The sequence below is a fragment of the Protopterus annectens genome, chromosome 1.part1, assembly GCF_019279795.1.
Source record: "Protopterus annectens isolate FY-2018-M chromosome 1.part1, PAN1.0, whole genome shotgun sequence".
NCBI classification, from domain to species: domain Eukaryota; kingdom Metazoa; phylum Chordata; order Ceratodontiformes; family Protopteridae; genus Protopterus; species Protopterus annectens.
In genome coordinates, this window is record NC_056726.1 from 805,846,973 (window position 1) to 805,871,182 (window position 24,210).

The 24,210-nt window shown below is 42.3% G+C and overlaps 1 protein-coding gene across 1 annotated transcript in view; it reads right to left on the reverse strand.

The window, feature by feature from the left end:
* Positions 1-24,210, reverse strand: part of LIG1 (DNA ligase 1) — a gene marked incomplete in the record, with an annotated part of 1,422,011 nt that overhangs the window by 625,711 nt on the left and 772,090 nt on the right. The window contains 1 exon segment of the mRNA XM_044078332.1: positions 9,665-9,780. Coding sequence (XP_043934267.1) covers positions 9,665-9,780 — 116 coding nt within the window.

Consider the following 24,210-nt stretch of genomic DNA (forward strand, 5'->3'; position numbering starts at 1 on the left):
ATGCTCTCTCTTCTTTCATGACGTCAGGTAGTCAGGGCTATAAAGCATGCAGCCGATGCCATTACATCAGTTTTTCTTGCCCCAGATATCAGGTGACCCCATAATGGGAAGCAATTATATACAAGGTTACACCTCCAACAAAAAGCAAATACACCAGAAAGCTTAAATACAGTAAACAAAAAAGAAAGGTACAGCCAAAAGAAGTCACGTGGCTGGAGGGGGGGAACCAAGACTGCAACAGTGAATACACTCGAACATCTACATTTATGGTAAGTGCACACAACTGTACTAGGTTCTTCATGTTTCACTGTTGCAGTCATTACATTTGGGTAGATTCCCAAATCTAAGGATGGGAGGAGGCAGTTAAAGAGCATTAGGACCAGCTATTAAGCCCTGCAAGACTGCAGTGGCAAAACCAGCTCTGGATTTAGAAAAAAATAGGCAAGTGGTAATGCTTGGTGAAGGTATGTACAGAGCTCCAGGTAGCAGCTTCTAGGATGTCCCTGGTAAGAACACCTCTGAGAAAGGCTGTTGAAGTAGATGTAGCCCTGGTGGAATGCGATCTTATCCTCTGTGGAGTAGTTTTCCATGGTGCTTATAGCAGAAATTAATGCAATGGCCTATCCACTTCGAAATGGTTTGCTTTGAAATGGACTTCCCCCTCTGCCCCTGCAGCAAAGGTAACTAGCAGCTGTTCGTTTTCCTGAGAGGCTTATTCCTGTCCAAATAAAATCTAAGTTGCCTGTGCACGTCCAAAGAGTGCAGTATTCGTTCTCCTTTGTTCTGTGGATTAGAAAAGAAGGATGGCAAATGAATGGACTGATTAAGGGCCACACTGGATACCACCTTGGGCATAAAGGATGGATTGGTCCTGAGGGACACCCTGTCTGCATGGAAGATGGAGGGCTCCACTGCCATGAGGGCCTGTAATTCAGACAATCTTCTTGATGAAGTGATGGCTAGAAGGGAGGCTGTTTTCCAAGAAAGGAATTTCAATTCTGCAGTTGCAGCTGGCTCAAAAGGAGGTAGAGTGAGCTTTTTCAATACAAAGTTAAGGTGCCAGGCTGAAGTGGTGCTGTCCTGGGTGGTCTTAAATTTTTGGCCCCTCTGAGGAATTGCTTTAGCAGGGATGAGAGAAGAGGGATGGGCTCAGTATTATAATGTGCTGAAATGGCTGAGGCATGAAGTTTAATAGATGAGAAGGAAAGGCCCCTGTGGAGCATCTCTGTTAAGTATTGAAGAATATGCAGTAAGCTGGGCACTGTTGTGCCCATCCCCGGAGTCTGGCTCCAGGAACAGTATCTTTTCCACATTTCAGCATAGTAGTTTCTAGTACTAGGCCTCCTTGCCTCCAGAATGACATCCAGCACTTGCTTACTGAGGAATGGTATTATAGAGCTCAGGTAATCAGCCAGGCTGCAAGGTTCAGGGTTTGAAGCTGGGGGTGCAGAATCTGGCCCTCCTGCTGGGACAGCAGGGAAGGGGTCTGGGGCAGGTGCCATGGTTCCAGGAGTGACATACTGCACAAGAGGGGGTACCAGTGTTGGCGTGGCCAGTCTGGTACAATGAGTATTGTCCTTGGTTTGTCCTGTTTGATCTTTAGCAGAACATTTGAGAGGAAAGGCAGAGGGGGAAAGGCATAAACTGAGAGGCTTTCCCAGGTGAAGGACAGGCCATCCACTTTCCAAGCTTTTCTGTGGGGAGTCCTTGTGCAAAAATTGTCCAATTGGTAGTTCTGAGGGGAGGCAAACAGGTCTATCTCTGGGTCCCCCCATTTGTTTCTCAAAATGTTGAATATCTTTGGTTCCAGTTTCCACTTGTGTGGGTCCATGAGATTTCTGCTTAGGTCGTCTGCCAGTGAATTTAGCTTGCCTGGCAAGAATTCAGCTTGTAGGTGCACTTGGTAGCTCAAGGCTGTGTTCCACAGAGCCATGGCTAGTCTGCAGAGAGGGTACGAGTGGGTTCCCCCCTGCTTGTTTATGTACCACATAACAGTGGTGTTTGTCTTTACCAATAATTGTCCTGGAACAATATGGTCCTTGAAGGCTGTCAGAGAATTCTGTACAGCTAACATTTCTTTTTGATTGATATGCAGGTGCATTTGACTCGGGTTCCATTTGCCCTGAATGCACTGCCCTGCCAAGTGAGCCCCCCATGCACAGTCTGATGAGTCTGTTGTTAGGGTTTGGGCGACAGGGGGTAGAGTGAATGGCAGTCCCTTGTTGTGGTAGCAGGCCTCTGCCCACCAAAGAAACTCTGTCTTTATACAAGGGATGATAGGAATCATTGATTCCAGGTCCTAAAAATGTTGACACCATTGTAGTTTCCTAATATGCAGTCTTGCATATGGAATTAGTAGGATGCAAGAGGCCATGAACCCCAGGGCTTGCAGTATTTTCCTTGCAGATAGCTGGGTCTCTGGGTCCGCAGTAGGATTCTTAGAGAGGAATTTGAGAGAGTCAGGTACTCTGTAATACCGGTCAGGTTTCCTAGGAGCCAGGCTAAATTCCAAGAAGGCATCATCTACAATGTCCAGTACAGGAGGGCTAGCTAAAGGCCTGTGTTGACGTAGGAGTAAGAATTCCCTAAGCCTCTTTTTGGAGTCAGAGTAATCCTGGCTTTCCCAGTGGAAATGCTCCCTAAGAGTGTACAAAGTTTCACCAAACGAAAAATCCTCTGGGAAGCAGAGGGTATGGAATCCTCTGCATTAGAATCCTCATAGGTAGATAAGGGCAAATTCTGGTCATCAGAAGAAACAAAAATTTCAGAATCCTGATCAGAAGAATCAGAAGGAAAATCAGTTCTAGGTCTCTTAGAGGAGAAGGCTGGCTTCCCCTAATTAGAGTAATAAGATCTTGAGCCATTCTTCTTTGTTTTTCCTGACCATGTGGTTTGGACGTCTGTTTTCTAGGCGTGGTTTGAGATTTAGGCCTTGAAGAAGAAGAAGGCATCAGTTTGATATGCAAGTCAGTAGGCCTGAAAACACCCTCAGAAACTGGTGCCTGCACAGTGGCTTCGGACCCATCCAAGGTAGAGACATCCGCAGGTTCCATAGTCAAAGAAGCATTTTGCGGCATATCGGACTCCGAATGGGTCTCAGTAGAAGCCTGCGAATCTGAAGTAGCAAGGGAGAAAGAATTGTGCATTCTTTAGACGTGCGCAAACAACTTAGATTCTACTTGGACAGAACCAAAGCTTTTAGAAAGACAGAGCAATTACTAGTGGCATATGCTGCAGGATCACAAGGAAAGGCCATCTCAAAGCAGACTACTTCAAAGTGGATAGGCCACTGCATTCGTTTCTGCTATTTATATCATGGAAAGCAAGTAGAAACGTTGTGGTCCGGGCCTAGGCAAGGAATACAGTAAGAGTGAAAGTTCTTATTAATTTTATATAACATCGGTCTGGAGCAAGAAAAAAGTTTCCCCAATGGGATACTTAGCTTTTAATGAAGACTTCGGATCTGAAATTCGAACACGGAAATCTCAGGAGTCGGCAGACCGGCACTTGCGAACTGCTTCTGCATCGGGCACCGCGCGGCAAGAAAGACTAAAGAAAATGGTGTCGGCTGCTTCTTTTATACCCCTGATGACCTGACGTCAGGGAAGGAGCAACAGCAGCCAGCACAGGACCCAAGACTTTGGAATTCAGGCCGACTGAGGGCAACCTGCCAGCAGGATTACCCAAATGTAATGACTGCAACAGTGAAACACGAAGAACATCAGAAATTTCAGAATCCTGATCAAAAGAATCAGAAGGAAAATCAGTTCTAGGTCTCTTAGAGGAGAAGGCTGGCTTCCCCTAATTAGAGTAATAAGATCTTCAGCCATTCTTATTTGTTTTTTAGGCATATGGGCCTGACCATGCGGTTTGGACATCGGTTTTCTAGGCATGGGTCGAGATTTAGGCCTTGAAGAAGAAGAAGGCATCGGTTTGATATGCAAGTCAGTAGGACTGAAAACACCCTCAGAAGCCGGTGCCTGCACAGAGGCTCCGGACCCATCCAAGGTAGAGACATCTGCAGGTTCCATAGTCTAAGAAGCATCTCGCGGCATATCGGACTCCGAATGGGTCTCAGTAGAAGCCTGCGAATCTGAAGTAGCAGGTATCTGGGGCTGCGAAAGTGCCTCAATGAGTACCGACGAACTGGCGAGCAGCTTAACGGAAGCGTCATCGGCAGATTTGGACCTATGCAGTCTGTCTCCATCTATCTTTACGTTTTTTCAGAATGTCAGTAGTCGGTTGGCTTACTGAAGCCATTTCTGGATAATTAAACAGAGTACTGAAATAGTTTGATGCAAAAATGAACTGATGATGAATAGTTCGAGGATTGAATAAGGCACAAAACCGACAGCAAGGGACGTCGTGGTCTGGGCCTAAGCAAGGAATGCAGTATAAATGGAAATCTTTATGAGGTATTTGCTTTCCAAAAGTAATACAATTGTTAACTTTTACTGACATCGGTTTAGAGCAAAAAAAAGGATCCCCAACGGGGTACTTAGCTTTTTTGAGGACTTCGGTTCTGAAACTCAAAAACAAAAATTCAGGAGTCGGCCAACCAGCACTTGCGAACTGCTTCTGCTTCGGGCACCGCGCGACAAGAAAGACTGATGTAATGGCGTCGGCTGCATGCTTTATACCCCTGACTACCTGACGTCATGGAAGAAGAGACAGCATCTGACGCAGGACCCAAGACTTTGATAATCAGGCCCGCTGAGAGCTACCTGCAGGCAGATAACCCAAATGTAATGACTGCAACAGTGAAACACGAAGAACATCTACACCAACTCATAACAACTAAAAAAAGGGTACCAAAGCGGAACAACCCAACAAATTTAACAAACCAGGAGGGGAGGGATAAAACTATTGCTAGAAGAGAACTCTAATATACTAACTTAACAAAAATACCAAAAAATATCCAAAAAGGAAGAAAATATTAGATTACTTATCCCAAAACAGCAGCCGAGCCAAGAAACCTACGTCTGTAGCTGAACGCAGCAAAAAAGATGGGGGGTGGGGTTACAGGGCAGCAAGGGATCATGGGAGTGGGAGGAGCTCAAGCCATGTAGCTGTCTGTAAAAGTGCCGGCTTGGATCTGATGTCGGATTCAAGACCATAGAGTGAGGAACAGTGACATGGATAACATCAGATCACAGCTTCTACCTCAGAAAAAGTAGCTTTAACAACTTTTTTTCCACAAAAGAAAAAGTAACACCCCGCTGTAAAAGTTACTAAAGATCATATGGCCATCCTTAAAACACTTCTCCTAACTTGACATTTATATTTTCACAGAAAAAAGTTAAGTTTCTGTTATAAAAGTTAAGACTGAAAGTTTTTTCCTCCAAGAAGGGAACTTATTTGCTCAGCACTTTAAAGCATTAGCTAACTGATGAACCTTGAAAGCCTGCAAGAGGAGCCTTCTTCGGCAGCAAGAAAGATCTATAGGACTTGGCACCCAAACCACTCTTTCTTTAACTCAGTTCAAGTTGAACAGCAGTTTTAGCTGCATGAAGGTGCCCCTGAAGCTTTGGAAGCTAGATGGCTGTTATCTTGTGCAAGATACAACCCATACAGCTAAGGTTACTGAAGCAGTGATCATGATGATGAACACCATGAATGCCTGGGGACCAAACAGCAGCTGTTAGCTATAGGAGCACTACACATTTCCACTTTCACATCTTAAGACAGACTACATCCTTAATGCCTCCTAAGGACTATCCCCAAAGCAGCTGCCAGCCCATTTAATGCTGTACCTAAAACCCCAACCCACATTTTACAGCATGCTTTCCCAAATACAGTGAAGATGGGATCTGCAGGAACAAGGCAGTCCTCTTAGTTTCGATCTGTATTCCTTGACAAAATCTATCAGTTGCTTAAGGCCACATTCTTGATATTCAAGAATCTGGGTTTAGCAAATGATAGCTCTGAAAGGCCAGAGTTGTTGAAGCATATACAGTGGATATAAAAAGTGTACACACCCCTGTTAAAATGCCAGGTTTTTGTGAGATAAAAAAATGAGACCACAATAGATCATTTCAAAACTTTTCCCACCTATAATGTGATCTATAACATGTACAATTCAACTGAAAAACACACAAATCTGTTGGGGGAAAAATATAAAAAATAAACGTACAATAAGCTGGTTGCATAAGTGTGCACACCCTTAAACTAATACTTTGTTGAAGCACCTATTGATTTAATTACAACATTCAGTCCTCTTGGGTAGGAGTCTATCAGCATGGCACATCTTGACTTGGCAATATCTGCCCACTCTTCCTTGCAAAAGTGCTCCAAATCTGTCAGATTGCGAGGGCATCTCTTGTGCACAGGACTCTTCAGGTCACCCCACAGATTTTCTATTGGATTTAGATCTGGGATCTGGTTGGGCCATTCCAAAACTTTAATTTTATTCTGGTGAAGCCATTCTTTTGTTGATTTGGATGCATACTTGGTGTCATTGTCGTGTTGAAAGGTGAAATTCCACTTCATCTTCAGCTTTCGAGCAGACACCTGTAGGTTTTGGGCCAAAGGTGACTGGTATTTGGAATTGTTCATTATTCCCTCCACCTTGACTAAAGCTTCAGTTCCAGCTGAAGAAAAGCAACCTCAAAAGCATGATATTGCCACCACCATGTTTCACTGTGGGGATGGTGTTCTTTTGGTGATGTGAAGTGTTGTTTTTGCACCAGATGTACCTTTTGGAATTGTGGCCAAAAAGTTCAACCTTGGTCTCATCAGACCATAACGCATTTTCCCACATGCTTTTGGGAGACTTGATGTATTGTTTTGCATATTTTAGTCGGGCCTGGATGTTATTCTGTGTAAGAAAAGGCTTCCGTCTTGCAACCCTACCCCATAGTCCAGACATATGGAGAATATGGGAGATTGTTGTCATTTGTAGTACACAACCAGTACTTGCCAGAAATTCCTGCAGCTCCTTCAGTGTTGCTGTAGGTCTCTTGGCAGCCTCAATGACCAGTTTTCATCTTGTCTTTTCATTAATTTTGGAGGGACATCCAGTTCTTTGCAACATCACTGTTGTCCCATATTTTCTCCACTTTTTGATGATTGTTCACTGTGTTCTATGGTACATCCAATGATGTGGAAATTTTTTTGCACCTTCACCTGACTGATACCTTTCAACATTGAGATCCCTTTAATGCTTTGTAAGCTCTCTGCGAACCATGGCTTTTGCTGTAGCAAGCAACTGAGTAAATGTCAGGAAAATCCTACTAGGACAGCTGAACTTTATTTGGCATTAATCAGAGTCTCTTTAATTGATGTCAGGTGTGTATCCAAGAAGACTGAATGCTATAACTAAATCAAAAGGTGCTTCTACAAAGTATTAGTTTAAGGATTGTACACTTATGTAACCAGCTTATTGCATGTTTTTTTTTTTCATTTTTATATGTTTCCCCTAACAGATTTGTTTGTTTTGCAATTCAGTTGTATAGGTTATAGGTCACATTAAAGGTAGGAACAATTTTGAAATGATTTATTGTGGTCTCATTTTTTTATATCACAAAAACCTGGCATTTTAACAAGGGTGTGTACACTTTTTATATCCACTGTACCTAGATATCTAGAGATATCTTATCAAATTCCAAGGATACCACGTATGGATCTATATAACAGAATTTTAAGCCATTTGTGAGTAGCCTGAACTCCACAAAATCAGTTAAAGTCTTTTGGGGACAGGGGATTGGGGGTCTGGCTACTAGCATCAGAAACATTCAGAAGGGCTTCCTTCACTGCAGGAACAGCCAAACTCCAGAAGTTCCATGTCCATTTTTTTTTTTTGGTTGGGGGGCTGAGACCTCCTGTACTTACCATTGGAAATATTCACAACTGCCCCTCCAAAGAACAGGTCTTCTGGTACAAGATAACAAGACAGGGTATCCTAACTGCATTTCACAATAGTCAGATCCTCTCCCTCATACTCTGAGTTACCCCACCTCTCACTGGAGAGGATGCTCCTTCTCTTAGAAGGTCTAGACCCATATACAGAAGGCTTATCTAAATTAGGCTGCACATTCTGTAGAAACTGTAAAATTTCTGTTAGCCTAACACATTCTGGTGAGAAGGTTGGAGACTACAAGCTGATGACCCACCAAAGAGCACCTTAGACATGGCAGAAGTTTAGGCCTCAGGTTTAGGTTTTGAGGTAGCTGGATTCCTAAGCTCCCCAACCCAAGTGGATAATCTCTGGGTTTTGAATTTCTAATTGTAAGGATGTCCTCCATGATTAATTACCAAAAAATAAAGCAGCCTTCCCTTGGCATGATAAATAAATGATGTTCAGGAGTGAACATCTCACAGCCCTCTCTAATCAAATCCATGGGTTGCTCGGTCTGGTAAGATATGCTAGTGGCTGACAGCATCGTGGGCTCCAAAGATATTTTGACAGAGGCCTCTGTCAGTCAGGTATAAGGTCTGCTTGAGAACTTTTACAGTAAGACATCTTTGGATGTACAATCCCCCCAAAATGTCCTCAACTCTGATTTTCTTGGTCTTCTTTCCCCTTCCATTCAGAGTGGATGTCTGACTGACTAGCATTTGACAACATGGTAGGCTTAGGTAAAAAGGCCACAAGCCTCTTTTTGCTCAGATAGTCCTGGTTGACCACATGTCCTCCCTCTAAGGGTTTTAGGCCCGAATTCCTGACCAGTTTTGCAGGTGTTGATGCTATGTTCCCACCGCAAAACAATATGAACATATATTGGTCTTAAGACTCTACAGAGACATCAACAATTACTAATCTAACAAATTCATCAGGTGATAGTAAACACAATATATACAGGTTTGCATCCCCAAGTGGGGTACCTACCAACTCGCTCTTGAATCTTAGTCTGGATCAACAGATTAATATCCTTCCTCTGAATAGCATACTGTGCATACAATAAACATAGCACGAAAGAACTAAAGATGACTCAAGTGCATGTAGACATGTCTGTGGTAATGATGAAGTCAGCTCAGCAAAGGGGGAAAGATGCTCAGCTTTGAAAACCTGGTATGACATTCGAATCACTGGCTGTGTCAGACTTCCCTATGGTTATGGCTGCAAGAACAAATTACGCAATGATCACAGAAACATGAATTCACTTTATTTCATTTTTTTGTGAAGTTCTTCACCTGAGCTGTGCTTGCCAATGGTCTATTGTGATTAATATGCAAGCCCAGTAAAAATAAATAAATACATACTTTCTATACTTAAAAACAGATTCTGAGAAGAACTACAGTGACAGACTTCCAAACACGATACAGAATACAATGTGACACAAAGATTATTTAATATTAAAAGAAAATGGGTAATTTTCTTTCTTTCACAAAATTACTAGACTAGAGGAAAAAATGGATAACATTCCAGAAGCTGGAATCCAGGAAGTCACAGCAGAAGGTAGGTAGATGGAATAAAAGAGCACAAGCTATGAAACGCTCAGTGGGGAAAAGGAATGAAAAATGCAAAAGCTTGAATAAGCTAACTGCAGTCTTGTTATTGGTGAAACTAAAGTTACTAACAGGCAGTGTATTAAAATGTGACCATCTCTTGATAAGTTTAGAAACATTAACCAACAGAAAATTATCTGAAAGGAAAATAAAGCCCGAATCACACAATTTGTTAGCACATTCTTAATGCCAACACTGTTTTTTTCTTGTCACGTACCTGTGCTCGCTCACCATCATATTTGTACTCGCAAGTAAAAGCAGCTTCATCAAACCGTTTCATAACTTCTCCAATGCCCTTCGTAGGATGAGCCAACATGGGTTTTAATGGCACTCCTGCAACGCAACAGAGTTTAAGTTAGTGCAGGCCTAACATAAAGGAAGAGACCTAACAACCAGTGACTAGTAGCGTCACAAATGTCAAATCATCTTTTTCACAACACAAGTCTGTTCTTTTTCTTGGGTTTAGTTTAGACTGGTAATTTTGTGACCGGGTAATCTGATGAGGTTACCACTTCTGAACACTAGCTAAAGGTGTTCAAACACTGCACAGAATCAGAACATGCAGTGGCTCTGCTGGACAGTGGCACAGGGAACTAATGGCTCTGCTGGACAGAGGCACAGGGAACTAATCTAAGGGGGTGGCAAAAGCCAACACATTCTGGCTAGGCTTATAAATGCCCTTGAGCAGATAGCCTAGTACTTACCTATGAACCTATGTGAAGTACTTGCATGCACTTTATTCATGTGCTCAGTGTAGAGTCCTTACAGAATATGCAGCACAAATCATCTCTTCTACACTCAAGACTCTTTCTCTGAAATTGTCATTGAACACAGTATACCTGCCAAATGTGCAAGTCACCATCCTTGCTTCACTCACAACAGCAGTGAAAAACAGTACAAATACCAAAAATGTAGCTAGGGTGGGGAAAGCAGGTAGCTGCCGTAGGAGCAAGGAGGCAGTGTGGTGTGACTGGCAGATTGTGATCGGGTGGTAGCACAGTAGCGGAATTCAGAAATGAATGCAGATACTGCACTTGCAGTCAGAGCTGAAGCACTTCAAGAAACCATGTGTGGCATTTACACTGCAGCAAACAGTTTGCTCCAGTTAGGATTATTTTTTGGTCCCCAACTGCTAGGAGGTTGCGGTCTTCAACTTGTAGAGTTGAGGGGAGTGTCATATTGGAAAGCTGCACAAGGCACCACAAAATCTAACTACAGCTCTGCAGTACTCTGCAGCACACTGTTTACCATATTTCATTTCTCCTTAGTGAAACTACTTCCAGAAATGAAAGCTCTATATAAACTGATTTGCCCTTATACTCTTTCTACAGTACTTTCCACAAACAATGGACAACCTTTGTCTGTGATTTAAAAAAAAAAAAACACTTCTGCTCATGGATCTCTTTGCAATGCTGACTATGAATTCTGCACACAACCATTGCCTGTGAACACTTTTCTACTACTGGATTACAAGCAAGGGGAGTTTGTACGATTCATGACTTTTCAGACAGTTTCAACCAATTTCCTTACACAAAAGTACTACAGATTCTAAATTCATCAGTGTACACTCCTCCCAAACCCCTGACACCAGTACTCTATTCTTTTCATCCACTAGCAGTTTAATTCACTCCTTCTGCTTTGTACAGGAAATTAAAATATGTACAACCACAGTGTCAAGTTACTGGCAAGAAGGCCTTATGCTATATGTGTCATTGCTATGACTTCGTCTGCAGGAATCACAGCTTCAGCACAACGTTCTTGCCATCTCTAGTTACTATGGTTAGAAATGTGCACCTTCTGTGAACACATGGTACGGCTTCACACCACACATGCAGGATGGGTCAAGTGTCTTTACTTACCAGTTTAACCCTCATACATTCAAAAATTGTATACAACAATGAAAGACCATGTAAACTGTCCAATTTAAGTACACACATTAAGTATCATATTTGACTTCAAAGACTCTCGTACACAGGATTACAGTTACAAAGAATATTAAGCAGTTCCCCCAAACCTTTTTTAGACGTATGCTGAAGGTATTTAATATAATAGTTTTTTATCTGTTGCAAGCTAGGTCAGTTTGAATATTAATATTTTGTTTAATTAATATTGTTCATGTGATTTTTTTTCACATGTGATTTTTTTTACTATATCACTGGCTCAATTTTATGCATTTAACATGTACTAGTATAAAGATGGTTCTCAAATCAGTGTGCTTTAATCTGATGAACTGTGCTTTAATCTGATGAAGTCTTCTATGTGAAAGACTAAAGCCCTTAATCTTGGTATGTTTTTACTGCAATAAACGGAGTTTGTATACAGGCTTGTTTGGTGTGTTTTCTATTTGGTTCCCAGTTCCCCCAAACCTGACAAGAAAATATCAGCTGGAGGGAGGCTTAAAGGCTAAGCAGACAGAATACTGAAGCACGATTAGCACTAGGATGCTCATGTCCTACAGTCACAGTCCCATTAAGGAGATAATGTAGACCAGTGACCAAGCTAACTGCAACACAATGCCTGCAATAAATACATCCTTAAAAAAAGGCAGAAAGTCACTTAAGCAGACACCGATGCCTGGGTCACTCGTAAAAAGGGACCCTTGGTCTCAGGTGGGCTTTCTCAAAAAATATACCATAAAGTACAGCAAGTGAAAGGCTTTCTCGTACTTCAATCACCATTGAAACCTATGGCAGAAGCTATGATGGAATCGGGGGATCTAATGGAGCAGCCAACCCTGAAAAAGAAAATGAGTCAACTTCCACGGATTGTTCAGAGATAGGTTTCTCGAACTCCATGAAGCAGAGTGAGACCTGGTCTTTGCTTTTTGTTAGGGCTGAAATCAGATACAAAGATGGGATTGCAGAGAGGAATCTTACTTCTGTAATCAATTTCCCCTTGTCCTGGCAAACGCAGCAGAACCTGAAATAGATTACTATTTTTTTAGTGCTGACAGAAAGCCAATCTCTTGAGAGAGAGAGTGTTTGTGTGTGTGTGTGTGTGTGTGGGGGGGGGGGGGGGGCATGACATTTCAGGCTTGTTGGCTGTTGGTGAAGCACCCACCGAGAGGAGAAAACGCTGAGAGAAGAAAGGAGCCACTTTTGAGACTAAGTATTTTTCCTCTGTTTATTTGCCAAGTTTTTCTGCATAGCCGTCTATTTTGAGCATTTTCTGGCTTGTTAAATTTGATTTCTGCATTAGTAACTGTATTTAGAGCACAACCTAGAGCTGTTTACTGAATTTCCTGTTTGCACTTATTTTTAAAATCGTTTTTTTCTCAAAACTTCCATTTTATCTGTCTTTGGCCTAGCACTCTTGTGTGGGGTCATTTACTGCACTGTTATAACTTGTTGATACTTGTTAACCTCCGCTATCTCTGAAAAAGCAAACAAAAAAAAAAATCTTGCTTTTTTTCCCACCTTTCTGAGATTTAAAAAAGTTCAGTTATAGGCTTGCTGTTCTTGAACTGTTTGTAAGTTTCTGTGAGGCCATTTTTTGCTTGGGCTAAAGGAAAGTCTCTCTGTTGATCAGTGGCAGTGAAAAACATTGAGCAGCCTGCCTGCCCATGTGGGAGTGGTTACTGACTTGAAACTGTAGTATTACTGGCCATTTTGGGTCAATTCCAAAACTCCTTCATCTTCCTCTCTTAAAACCCTCTTTTGCGCGGTTTTGCGCATTTTTGAGCACAGCGCAGCAACGGGCAGCGCCGCCTAATTGGGTTTAAACTATTCCTGGTTCCACAAAGTCTGCTCTTCACCTTTTCCCTTAGAACTGCTCTATCTCTCAATTTAAACACCATATTCTCATTCTATGGCCCTTCACTGGTCCAATTAAGTAATATTAAACCATAAGCACTACTTACTCTTATACTCTCTACGATTACCCTGTCCTCTATTGGTCCGTCTTAAATTCAATGTCCCTGTTACTCTAGCATGTCCAAAGGTCAGGTCAATGGTTTCCTCTCCAGTCCAGCTGGTGAATCTGGGAATTTTGAGGCAATGTTACAACTGTCTCATGTACACAGACAACCCTCTCCTCCTCCAAACAGGTTAAAATATATGTGAGAGATGCAACTATTTAGCCAAACTGGAGGCTGAGTGCTCTCATCTCAAAACTGGTGTAACCAGTCAGGAGGAGAAGGTAACCTCACACAACACAATTCCAATATCACATAGTCCCACCACATCAGCGAACCAAACACATAAATACACAAAAACATACTCTGAGGCTCTAAATAAAAATCTACCTAAGCAACAGAGACCTCCAAAGCAGACATCCAAGCAAACACTACCTCAAAACAAAACACACACAACACATAACCCACAAAGTCAGTGTGCCAAGCAGCCACAGCCCTTAAGGCTGAATAACACACCTGATACTCTTGTTATAGGTGACTCTATTGTCAGACACACTGACGTCCCGCTCACCAGGCTGAATAAAGAGAAGGTCACAGTGAGCTGCCTGTCGGGTGCTAGGATCCGACACACAATGCAAGCACTCAGGTCACTCCAAAGCAAATACAAATATGACTCAGTCATTGTACATGCTGGTGTGAATGACCGGAGACGTACCTCCTTGGACTACATGAAAAGAGACAGAGGAGCTCTCTGATCATGTAGCCCAGGCTGGTATGACCCTGACCAAGAGCAGCATCTTACCCTCACCTAGGATGATGCCACAGTACAAAGACAAAATGATCGATTTTAACAATTGGTTAAAATTTTGGTGTCATTCAAAGGGGATCCAGTGTCTGTCAGCCTGGGATGACATGCTCGACAAGCCACGTTGCTTCGCTAGGGACGGCTTGCACCTGTCACCACTGGGCTTTCGGATATTGGCAAAGGCTCTTGCCACCTCCATAGTGCCTTTTTTAGGCAAGGCTCAAAAGTCAAACCCACCCCCATAGACAGCACAAGGAACAAGAAACTAAGGGTAACGCTGCTAAACGCCAGAAGTCTTAACCTCAAGATGCACGCACTCGAAGCTCTCCTCAGTATGGAGAACATCGATATCTGTGCAGTGGCAGAAACCTGGTTCAAGGCTGCAGAGAGCACCCCAGCACTACCAGGCTATACCTCGTATCATGCTTTTCGGCCCCAAAACCCGGACCGAACCACAAAAGGAGGGGGAGTTTCCATATTTATCAAGGATATCCACACCTCCAGGTTAGTGGCATTGCACGAAGTATCGGAGACCATCCATGCAAGACTGCTTTTCAGTTTATAGCATCCTACAGACTACCCTCTCAAAGTCAGGAATCCCATTAGGCTTTCCTGAAAACATTGGAGAACATGAAGATCTCTCCGAACACCATTATATTGGGCGACTTCAACTACCCAAACATTGACTGGGAGCACTACTCAAGCCCCAGCACCTTAGCCCAAAGATTCCTGGAAATTATAAACTCAAATGCTATGGAAAAACTAGTCACCACTCCCACAAGAGGGGACAACACACTAGACCCGATCATTACCAACATGGGGACTCTATGCTCCACACCAGAAGTATATCCCTCATTGGTAAGCTCAGACCATAAATTAATTTCACTGGATGTCCACATCCCGACCCCACCCCCAACCCAGAAAACCACAGTGAAAAACTTCTCAAAAGCGAACTTCTCACTTCTCAAAACCGAAGTGGAATCCTTCAAGGCCCCAGGGCCAGTGGAAACTACAGCCCAAACTGCAGAATCCTATATAAATGCATTCTACGGACATCTCCATGAATGCATGGATCATGCTATCCCAAACAAAACCAAGACCCAATCATCCAAAGGCAGGCGTCCAGTCTGGTGGACCCCTGCCATAAATAAACTGTACAACAGAAGGAGGAAGCTACTACATGATAGAGCAAAATCCCTAATAGGGAAGGCATCTCTGATCAGTACTAGCAAAAAATTACGATCCCTCATAAAATCCTCCAAGGCCAGCTTCGAGAGAAAAATTGCACAGAACACCAAAGACAATCATAAGGCTTTTTTCAGTTATGTTAGAAACCTGGGATGCAACTCCCAGACTTGTTCTGAGTTGATTCTAAACGACAAAAATTACACTGAACCCACAGACATCGCCAATATCCTGGCAGACAGGTTCAGTGCGAACTTCTCCACCCCCTCCCCCCCAAAAGAGCAAGTATCTATCCCGGCAGAGGGCTGCCTCCCAAACATCTCAGATGCTCAGGTGAAGGCTGCCCTCTCCAAAGCAAAAAACACTGCTTTCATGGGACCAGATGGCGTCCCAGGTTGCATCCTACATGAACTACAAGAGGAACTAATCCCTCAAATAAAACAGCTATACAATCTCAGCCTCACTACAGGATATGTGCCCACAGAATGGCGTACAGCAACAGTGGTCCCACTCCACAAAGGTGGAGCTCCTATGAACCCTGGAAACTATCGCCCCATAAGCCTGACTAGCTTAGTCTGCAAGGCTATGGAGAGGATCATCATAGAGCTCATAAACAAAGACATTGGGGACCTACAGACACTAGATCCTACCCACTTCGGCTTTGTCAAGGGCAGATCCTGCCTTTTGAACCTGGATGACTTCTTTGAAACAGTCACCAAAGCCATAGATGAAGGGAAGGTAGTCCACACAGCCTATCTGGACCTTGCAAAGGCATTTGACACAATACCCCACTCGGGCATCATAGATAAGCTATCCAGCTTAAATATAAACCCCTATGTCACAAGATGGGTCGCAAACTGGCTCAAAGGCAGAACCCACAGAGTGAGAGTTGCTAGAGCCATGTCAGACTCGAAACCGGTCACAAGTGGCGTCCCACAGGGTCCTGTCCTGGGACCACTCTTGTTCGATATATACTTTTCCGAGGTACAGGCAAACATGGGAGGACTATGGCTCACCAAGTTCGCAGACGACTGCAAACTGGGCGCCATAATCAACTCTCCAGCTGACACAAACATCCTTCAAAAAGGTCTCACAGAGACAGATAACTGGTGCCAGCACCATGGTTTAAAGCTAAATGCCAAAAAATGTATAGTCATACCCTTTGGCAAAAACAATGTGCCCACAAATTACCACATAGGCGGAAACCCATTAAGTACAGAGAAAGTTATTAGGGACCTGGGGACCCAAGTTGATAGCAATCTCTCCTTTGAAAACCACATTGCCAAAGTGGTTAGAAAGACGTTCTACATAGCCCACCTCATCACGAAGGGTTTCATATCTAGATCAAGAGAGGTAATCGTGCCTTTATTCATCCCTCATCAGGCCCATCATAGAATACAATGCCCCTTTTGGGATGTACCTTACCCGACACCTGCAGCAATTAGAAAGACCCCAAAAGTATCTCACCAAGAGGATCAAGGGTCTCAAACAGATGCCATATGCTGCTCAGTTAAAAAACTCCAGCTCTACTCAGTTGCATACCGCCTACTTCGAGGCGATCTATGCCTGACATACAAAGCTATGTCAAATCCAGAATTAATGGACATGCTCCACCTCAGTAAATCTAAATCCCTTAGAGCCACACGCTCGAGGGACTTGAACCTCAGCACAGAAATAAATAGAACTTGCTGGAGGGACAGATTCATAACCCAGAGGCTCCCTTCACTCTGGAATAGAATTCCAGTTCATGTGAGGCAGAGCACCTCACTGATTCTCTTCAAGAAGAATCTCGATAAGTGGATGGGGGATTGTAGGTTTGTCCCAGGGATTACTCCCGTGTCACTATTAGACAGAGGCACAGTAAACTAAACCTTAAAAAGGGCACAGTATACTCAAATCAAGGGGTGGCGTAAGCTAGGCTTATAATTGCCCCAGGGCTGATAGCCTAGTATGTACCTATGAACCTATTTAATGATTTATGCAGGAACTTTTAAGCAACTAATTATGAAAATGTTGCTGGCAATCCTGTTTTCAACATTAAACAAAAGATGGATGTTTGCACTTATTCATAACTTCATAGGATGATACTGGGCTACTGGCCCTGAGGCCCTTATAAGCCTAACCAAGAATTTTGCCCATGTTCCCTCAAAGTCAGCACCTGCTTCGCCTGTCCAGCAGGGACACAGGTGGGATCCCAGGGGTATTTTTTCCGTTTCCCATCCAGTCGTCCAGGTTCCTCTTATAGAGAGCTACTCTGCTTGAGATGGAGAGGGAGTCTATACCACAGATGAGGGGAGTCTTTGGGACACAAATCTATCCCACCAACAAGTTCTATTAATGTCACAGACCAGGTTAAGGCCTTGCATGCAGGTTAAGGCCTTGCATGCAGGTTGCGCGAGTGGAGTTTGTCTTACGGATATGCAGCAACTTTACCAAGGCTGGGTCTGAAATGGCCTTGTATACCACAAACACAGTCCACCTCTGAGCAGTCTGTATGAGACATTATGGTTTTAACAGAGAATGAAGCATGGAAGGCCATAAGTGCTTAGGCTGCAAAATTGCCATTCACTTACATTCAGCCTAAAGTCTATAAAATTATAGAACCCCACCTTCCACACTCAAATTGTCAGGCAGAGATTATGTCACTGAACAATTAGTGCATTATGTCGATATTTTTCAAAATCTTTACTAATAAGCTGAACAACTGGTGGCTGTAGAAGATGATGAATCTATTTAAGAGCAACTCACATGACCAAAGTGGAAAATCTATTAGGAAAATGGATGCATTTACAAATAATACAGTGATGAGCACATCAACATGTTAACTGAAATCCTAGGGAATCCTATACGACATCAAAGCGTACATGCACAGAGATTTCTGGATTTTGTAAACACAAACTCCCTGGATGAGATAGTCAATACACCAAGCAGAGGTACAACCATACTGGATCTGGTCTTCACTAATATGGGAAAGTGCTGCACACCCCCTACTGTAATGCCTTCCCTGGTAAGGTCAGACCACAAAATAGTCACCTTTGAAGTAAAAATAAAACCTGGACCCCTAGCTAAACCAGGAATATTCAGGAACTATTCTAAAGCTATCCTCCTGCTATTAAGTGAGAACCTGGCAAAATTTCAAGCCCCTATAAACCCTGTGAACACTTCTACCTATGCAAAACTGTTCACACAAACCCTGTACAAGCATGTTAATAGCTGCATAGAGGTAGCTGTACCCACCAGGAAGAAGAACAGAACTAACCCAAAAAACAAGTCAGCCTGGTGGAATGACAAAATCAATCAGATGTATAACAGGAAGAAGAAAATCCTGGCAAAAATTAGAAGGTGCAGCACCCAACAGGATAAAAAGGACTCTCATTAAACTAAAACAACTCAGAGGACAAATAAAGTTTACCAAAGCCAAATTTGAGGTAAGTTTGGCCTCCCAGGCCAAGGACAACCACAAAGCATTCTTTAGCTATGTCCGTAACCTCAAAGGCAATGCACAATTGTGTGCAGAGCTCATTGTAAATGGAGCCACCTATACTGAGCCAGAAGATATAGCAAACCTCCTGGCTGATAAATTCAGCTCCAGCTCTCTCTCTCTCTCCCCTCAACCTTCCCTCAGGAAATATCATCAAATATAACTCCCCCTACTATCACTAGGGAACAGGTCTTAATGCTCTCTCTAACAACAAGAACACTGCATCACAGCATGAAACATGACCTATCAGGTCCTCTGGAATGACTTTAACTGTAGCCTCCAAACAGGCTTCGTGCCTCATGAATGGAGAAAGGAAACAGTCATCCCTCTGTACAAAGATGAGCCATCTACAGACCCTGGAAACTACAGACCCATAAGTCTTACTAGTCTTACATGTAAAGCCATGGAAAGAATTATCATGGAGATGATCTACAGAGAAATTTAGTAAACCTACAGACACTGGACCCAACCCAGTTTGGTTTCATAAAGGGCAGATCATGCCTACTTAAACTGATGGACTTCTTTGAGAAGGTCACTAAAGCACAGGATAAGGGCAAAATCGTTCACACTGTTGACCTGGTCAAGGCATTTGACACAATACCCCACTTGGGAACAGTTGACAAACTCAGGAGGTTAGGTACAAACCCATATGTCACCCGGTGGATAGACAACTGGCTCAGAGACAGAACACAGGAAGTTAGAATTGGGGAGTCCACCTCTACAAAGTGGCCAGTCACAAGTAGAGTCCATCGGGGATCAGTCCTTGGACCACTACCTTTTTGGCATTTACTTCTCAGAAGTCAAGACCAATGTCAGTGGTCTCTGGCTGACTAAATTTGCAGATGATTGCAAATTAGGAGCTGTCATTGAATCTCGCACTGACACAAATGTTCTCCAGGAAGGGTTGACACAGACAAACAACTGGTGTCACAGTCATGGACTAAAACTAAATGCTAAGAAATGCATAATAGTATCCTTTGGGAAGTCATCCAGCCCTGATAACTATCATACTGATAACACACCCTTTAGAGTTGATCCACTAGTCAAGGACTTAGGGACACACATAGATAGTAATCTAGCTTTTGATTATCATGTGTCTACAGTGGCGAGTAAATCATTCTATGTTGCGTGACTTACAAACTTATATAACAAAGGTATGGCATTCAAGTCCAAGGAGGTCATTATTCCCCTGTATTCAGCATTCATCACACCAATCATAGAATACAATGACCCCTTTGGTATGTACCTAACCAGCCATATCCAACAACTGGAATGTCCACAGAGGTTCCTCACTAAAAGAATACAGGAAGTAAGTAATATGTCCTGTGCAGACCATCTCAAGGCACTATCCCTGTATTCAGTCTCCTACAAGCTTTTGAGGGGAGATCTATACCTGGTATGCAGGGCATTGTCGGACCCCACTCTGATTGACTTCCTGCATATCCACAAAACAAACAGTAACAGAATTATCTGTTCTAAAGACTTAAACCTAGCCTGTGATATAAACAGGACTGGCTGGAGAGAGAGGTACATATCCCAGAGACTACCCAGTCTATGGAACAGGCTCCCCATCCATGTGAAGCAGAGTTCCTCCCTAATCCAATTCAAGTGCAACTTGGACAACTTGATGGGAAACTGGGAATCCATCCCTGGTTTAGCACCTGTCTCTCTGATGAAAACAGGTAACCTGTAAATGGTTCATCTCCCAGGCCCATGCTTACACTTATCAAGGGCATCAGAACTAGTTAGAGATTTGGGATGTGTGGCTAGGCTTAAAAAGGCCCTTGTGGTCGTCAGCTTAGTAAACACCTATGAAATGATTGAATTTTAGAAAATAATTCTTTATTCGTTAATGATTCATTTTATTTTCAAACACTGCTGTGGGAGTTGTTTCTGCCCCAATTACACACACCTTTTCTTCTGTCTTTTCTCCTTTAGAATACAATTTTAACAAATATATATATATATATATATATATATATATATATATATATATATATATATATTTTTTTTTTTTTTTTTTAAATATTAAGTTGGTACATGAAAGCTTTATTTACTGCATGGTTAAGCAGTTCTTTGCTTTTAGAATAATTTAGCATATATAGTAATTCTATTAACAAAAATGATTTTTAAGTGATTTTTAACTTAACTGAAACTCAATTTCTTAATATAACTGCTTGTAAAGCAGGTTCACATATTTAAACAAAACTGTACAGAACATTTTCTGATAAAGATTTATACTTACATGTCAAACGATACCAGTATTTTATTAAAAATGACAGTCTTGGGGGCAGATTTCTAAGATGAGTGGGACAATTACACAGCCAGAACGGTCTGTCAAACAGGCAGGCAAAACTAACCAAATTTCAAGCAACCACTGTCTATCAGACCTAGTCATTACAAAGAATCCAATGTTACTTCTCTGCCACCATCCTTAAAAGATCACTCTTCAATTATTTTCAGTGGACTACCCCAAAAAAATGTTCCCGTCTCCTATGTCTTATGATTTAAAAGCTATGACAATATTTCCTGCCAGATGATACATATGCACAATTACCTGTGAAAAATAGTCTGATATTCTCCAACTTGATTCATCATCTTCTCAAAAGAGGAACAAAAGCTGGTCCTTATAGAAAGATTCCCTGCTGAAGAATCTAGGCTGCCTTTTATAAACCTAAGAATTTAAGCTAAAAGCTACAAACAGACAAAAGACCATCTTCTACAGAGAGAAATAATTTCAGTTTTATCGTAATCCAAAAAAGTTCTCAAAGGAAACAAGTGAAGTCCTGGCCAATAACAGTCCTTCAAAAATTTCCTCAGCATCTTCTAACACTTTAAATCCTGGAAACATCTTGAAGGATTACTCTGATATCCCTGTTGCCACCTCTCCTCATCTTTCTCTCTCACAATCCCAGTCACTGTGATTCATTCTCCACTTCACTCTGATCCAAGAAAGCTCTGGAAAAAAGCAAGTGAAGTCCTAGTCAATACCAATCCTTTGAAAACTTTTTCAGCATCTTATAATACTTTAAATCCTGAAAACATCTTGAGGGAATGCTCTAACATCCTTCTTGCCACTCCTTCCCATCTCCCTCTCACAACCAGTTTTCTTTCAAATTTCATTTGAGGTAATAGATAACAAATGGCTACTCTCTCACTTTAATAGGTTGGTTCACTTGCAACCTTGATTTCTTAAAAAGTACAATAAAGCAATACATTATTGCCACGTATTTAGCCAGCCCTGGGTCTATATTAGTTTGTCAAAATCGCATTGCAGTGAACACCTAATCATTGACCATAATTCAGTGAAAATTGTTTCAGTGACTCATGGACTTTACCGAGGGCAAGAAAATAATTACCCTACAGCACAACAGACCGATAGCTAAGCAAATCGAACCCAGCCGAGTGGAGGGCTTCACCCCCCCTCCCCCAACTATATATACCAACTCCAAGATCGCACTGCAGTGGAGAAAAGGGCAAAGCTGTGCTGTAGGGCAAGTATTTCCTTGCCCTCAGTAAATTCAGCGAATTGCTGAAACAAATTTTGCTGTATGTGGGTCGATGATTAGGTGTTCGCTGCAATGCGATTTCGGTGAACTAATATAGAACCTGAATGGTGTCCACCTGGGGTGGTGGGTTCGATTTGCTTAGCTGTTAGTCAGTTGTGCTGTAGGGCAAGTATTTCCTTGCCCTTGGCAAAGTCAGCGAATCACTGAAATGATTTTTGCTGAATTAGGGTCGATGATTAGATGTTCGCTGCAATATGATTTTGGTGAACTAATATAGACCCCCAGCCTTTGCATGTCATGGCATCTTTCCTTTCATATGGACATCTGTTCTAATCTTTCATCTTTCTACACCAACCTTTTCACAATCTACTGATGACTGTAAGCCTATCCTTCTTCCTTATCTTTCCAAGTAACTGGAAAACTTGCCTTACAACAGGCAATAGACTACTTCAGCAAACATTGCATACTCTCCAGATACCAGCATGGATTTTCTGTGGTCAAAACACATACACCTCTCTTTTCCATACAACTCAATTTAACTGCAATGGATAAGGGCTTGGTCAATAATGACTTTTTTGTTGACCTCACAAAGGCTTTAAACATGAATCTCCCCTGGGCCAAAGAACACAAGCATCTCTTCTCCCAGACTCCATTTTAACTGTAAGATCATTAAACTGTAGGTATGGCAGCTGGCTTAGAGAATTAAGAAGTGGTCAATGAGTTGTTTCCTGTGCTCAACAAGTGCATGGTTTGATTCCCTCAGCTTCCACTGCCAAAGTGTGCGACTCTGGGCAAGTCACTTAACTAGATGCTGCTCCCAGCTGAGTCTAGAAAAGGTCCATGGAAATCAGTGCTCTACACCAGAAAATAAATGCAAAAAAATAAATACAATAAAATAAAATGCAATGGATAAGTGCTTGACCAAAGATTACCTTTTTGCTCGTTTCACCAAGGTCTTCAACATTGCTTTCCTCTATATCAAAGCACACAAGCCATCTCTTTTGTTCAAGTCCATTTTAACTGCAATGGTCAATGGTGCCATTTTTTGACCTTGCCAAAACTTACACCTCATAGATTCCTTGGCCACTACAGTGTATGACTCGCATCCTCATTCAAATACTACCTCTCAGACAGATTTGTAAAGTAAAATTAAATGTCAGTCTTCACCAGCCAGCAGAAGCTCGGGTATCCCTCAGGGTTCAGTCCTTGGCCTCCCCAAATTGTAATACCTTTATTAACTCTCTTACTATGAATATCTCATCTACCAGCCTTATTTGCAACACCAATGACCCACTTCTCTGGTTCTCATTAATTCACGAAACAAAAAATCTTTACATGACTTAATTTACAGCTGAAATGAAACAAAACAAAATGATTTTTTCAATATCACTGCAAGATGTAAGCAAATCTTTTCTCGCAGCACTTTTCTTTCCATGCATGATAAGTGTATTAAACTTGCCTAATCATAGAAACCCTTCAGATCCACTTGGATTTATTTCTGTCTATAGATTTTACCTTGGGCAACTTAAATCCACAATTAGTCAAAACCTACCCATTTTTAACAAACTCTCCAGATAGCTCGCACCAGAAGCCAGGGCTGCACATGGTAAAAGTATTCTGCAGCCTCAGCCTGAATATGGATTCTCCCTTTTCTTATTCCTCCCCCAAAAATCAACATTACTCTCACATCCTCTGACAAGATCTATACTTTCAGCCTTTTATCCTCCAACTATGACCACTATTGTGACACCCTTCAAAGAGCCAAACGTCTTCCAATCAAGGAGCACTTGGAGCGCATATTATCACTTAACTTTACAAGTCATAAGCTTGGCTTTATATCCCAAATCTTTTAGCCCAGACAAGACTGGATTGACTATAATAACAAGGCCACTGGAAAAGATGAGGAAGGGTTGGAGTAAGCCAATAATAC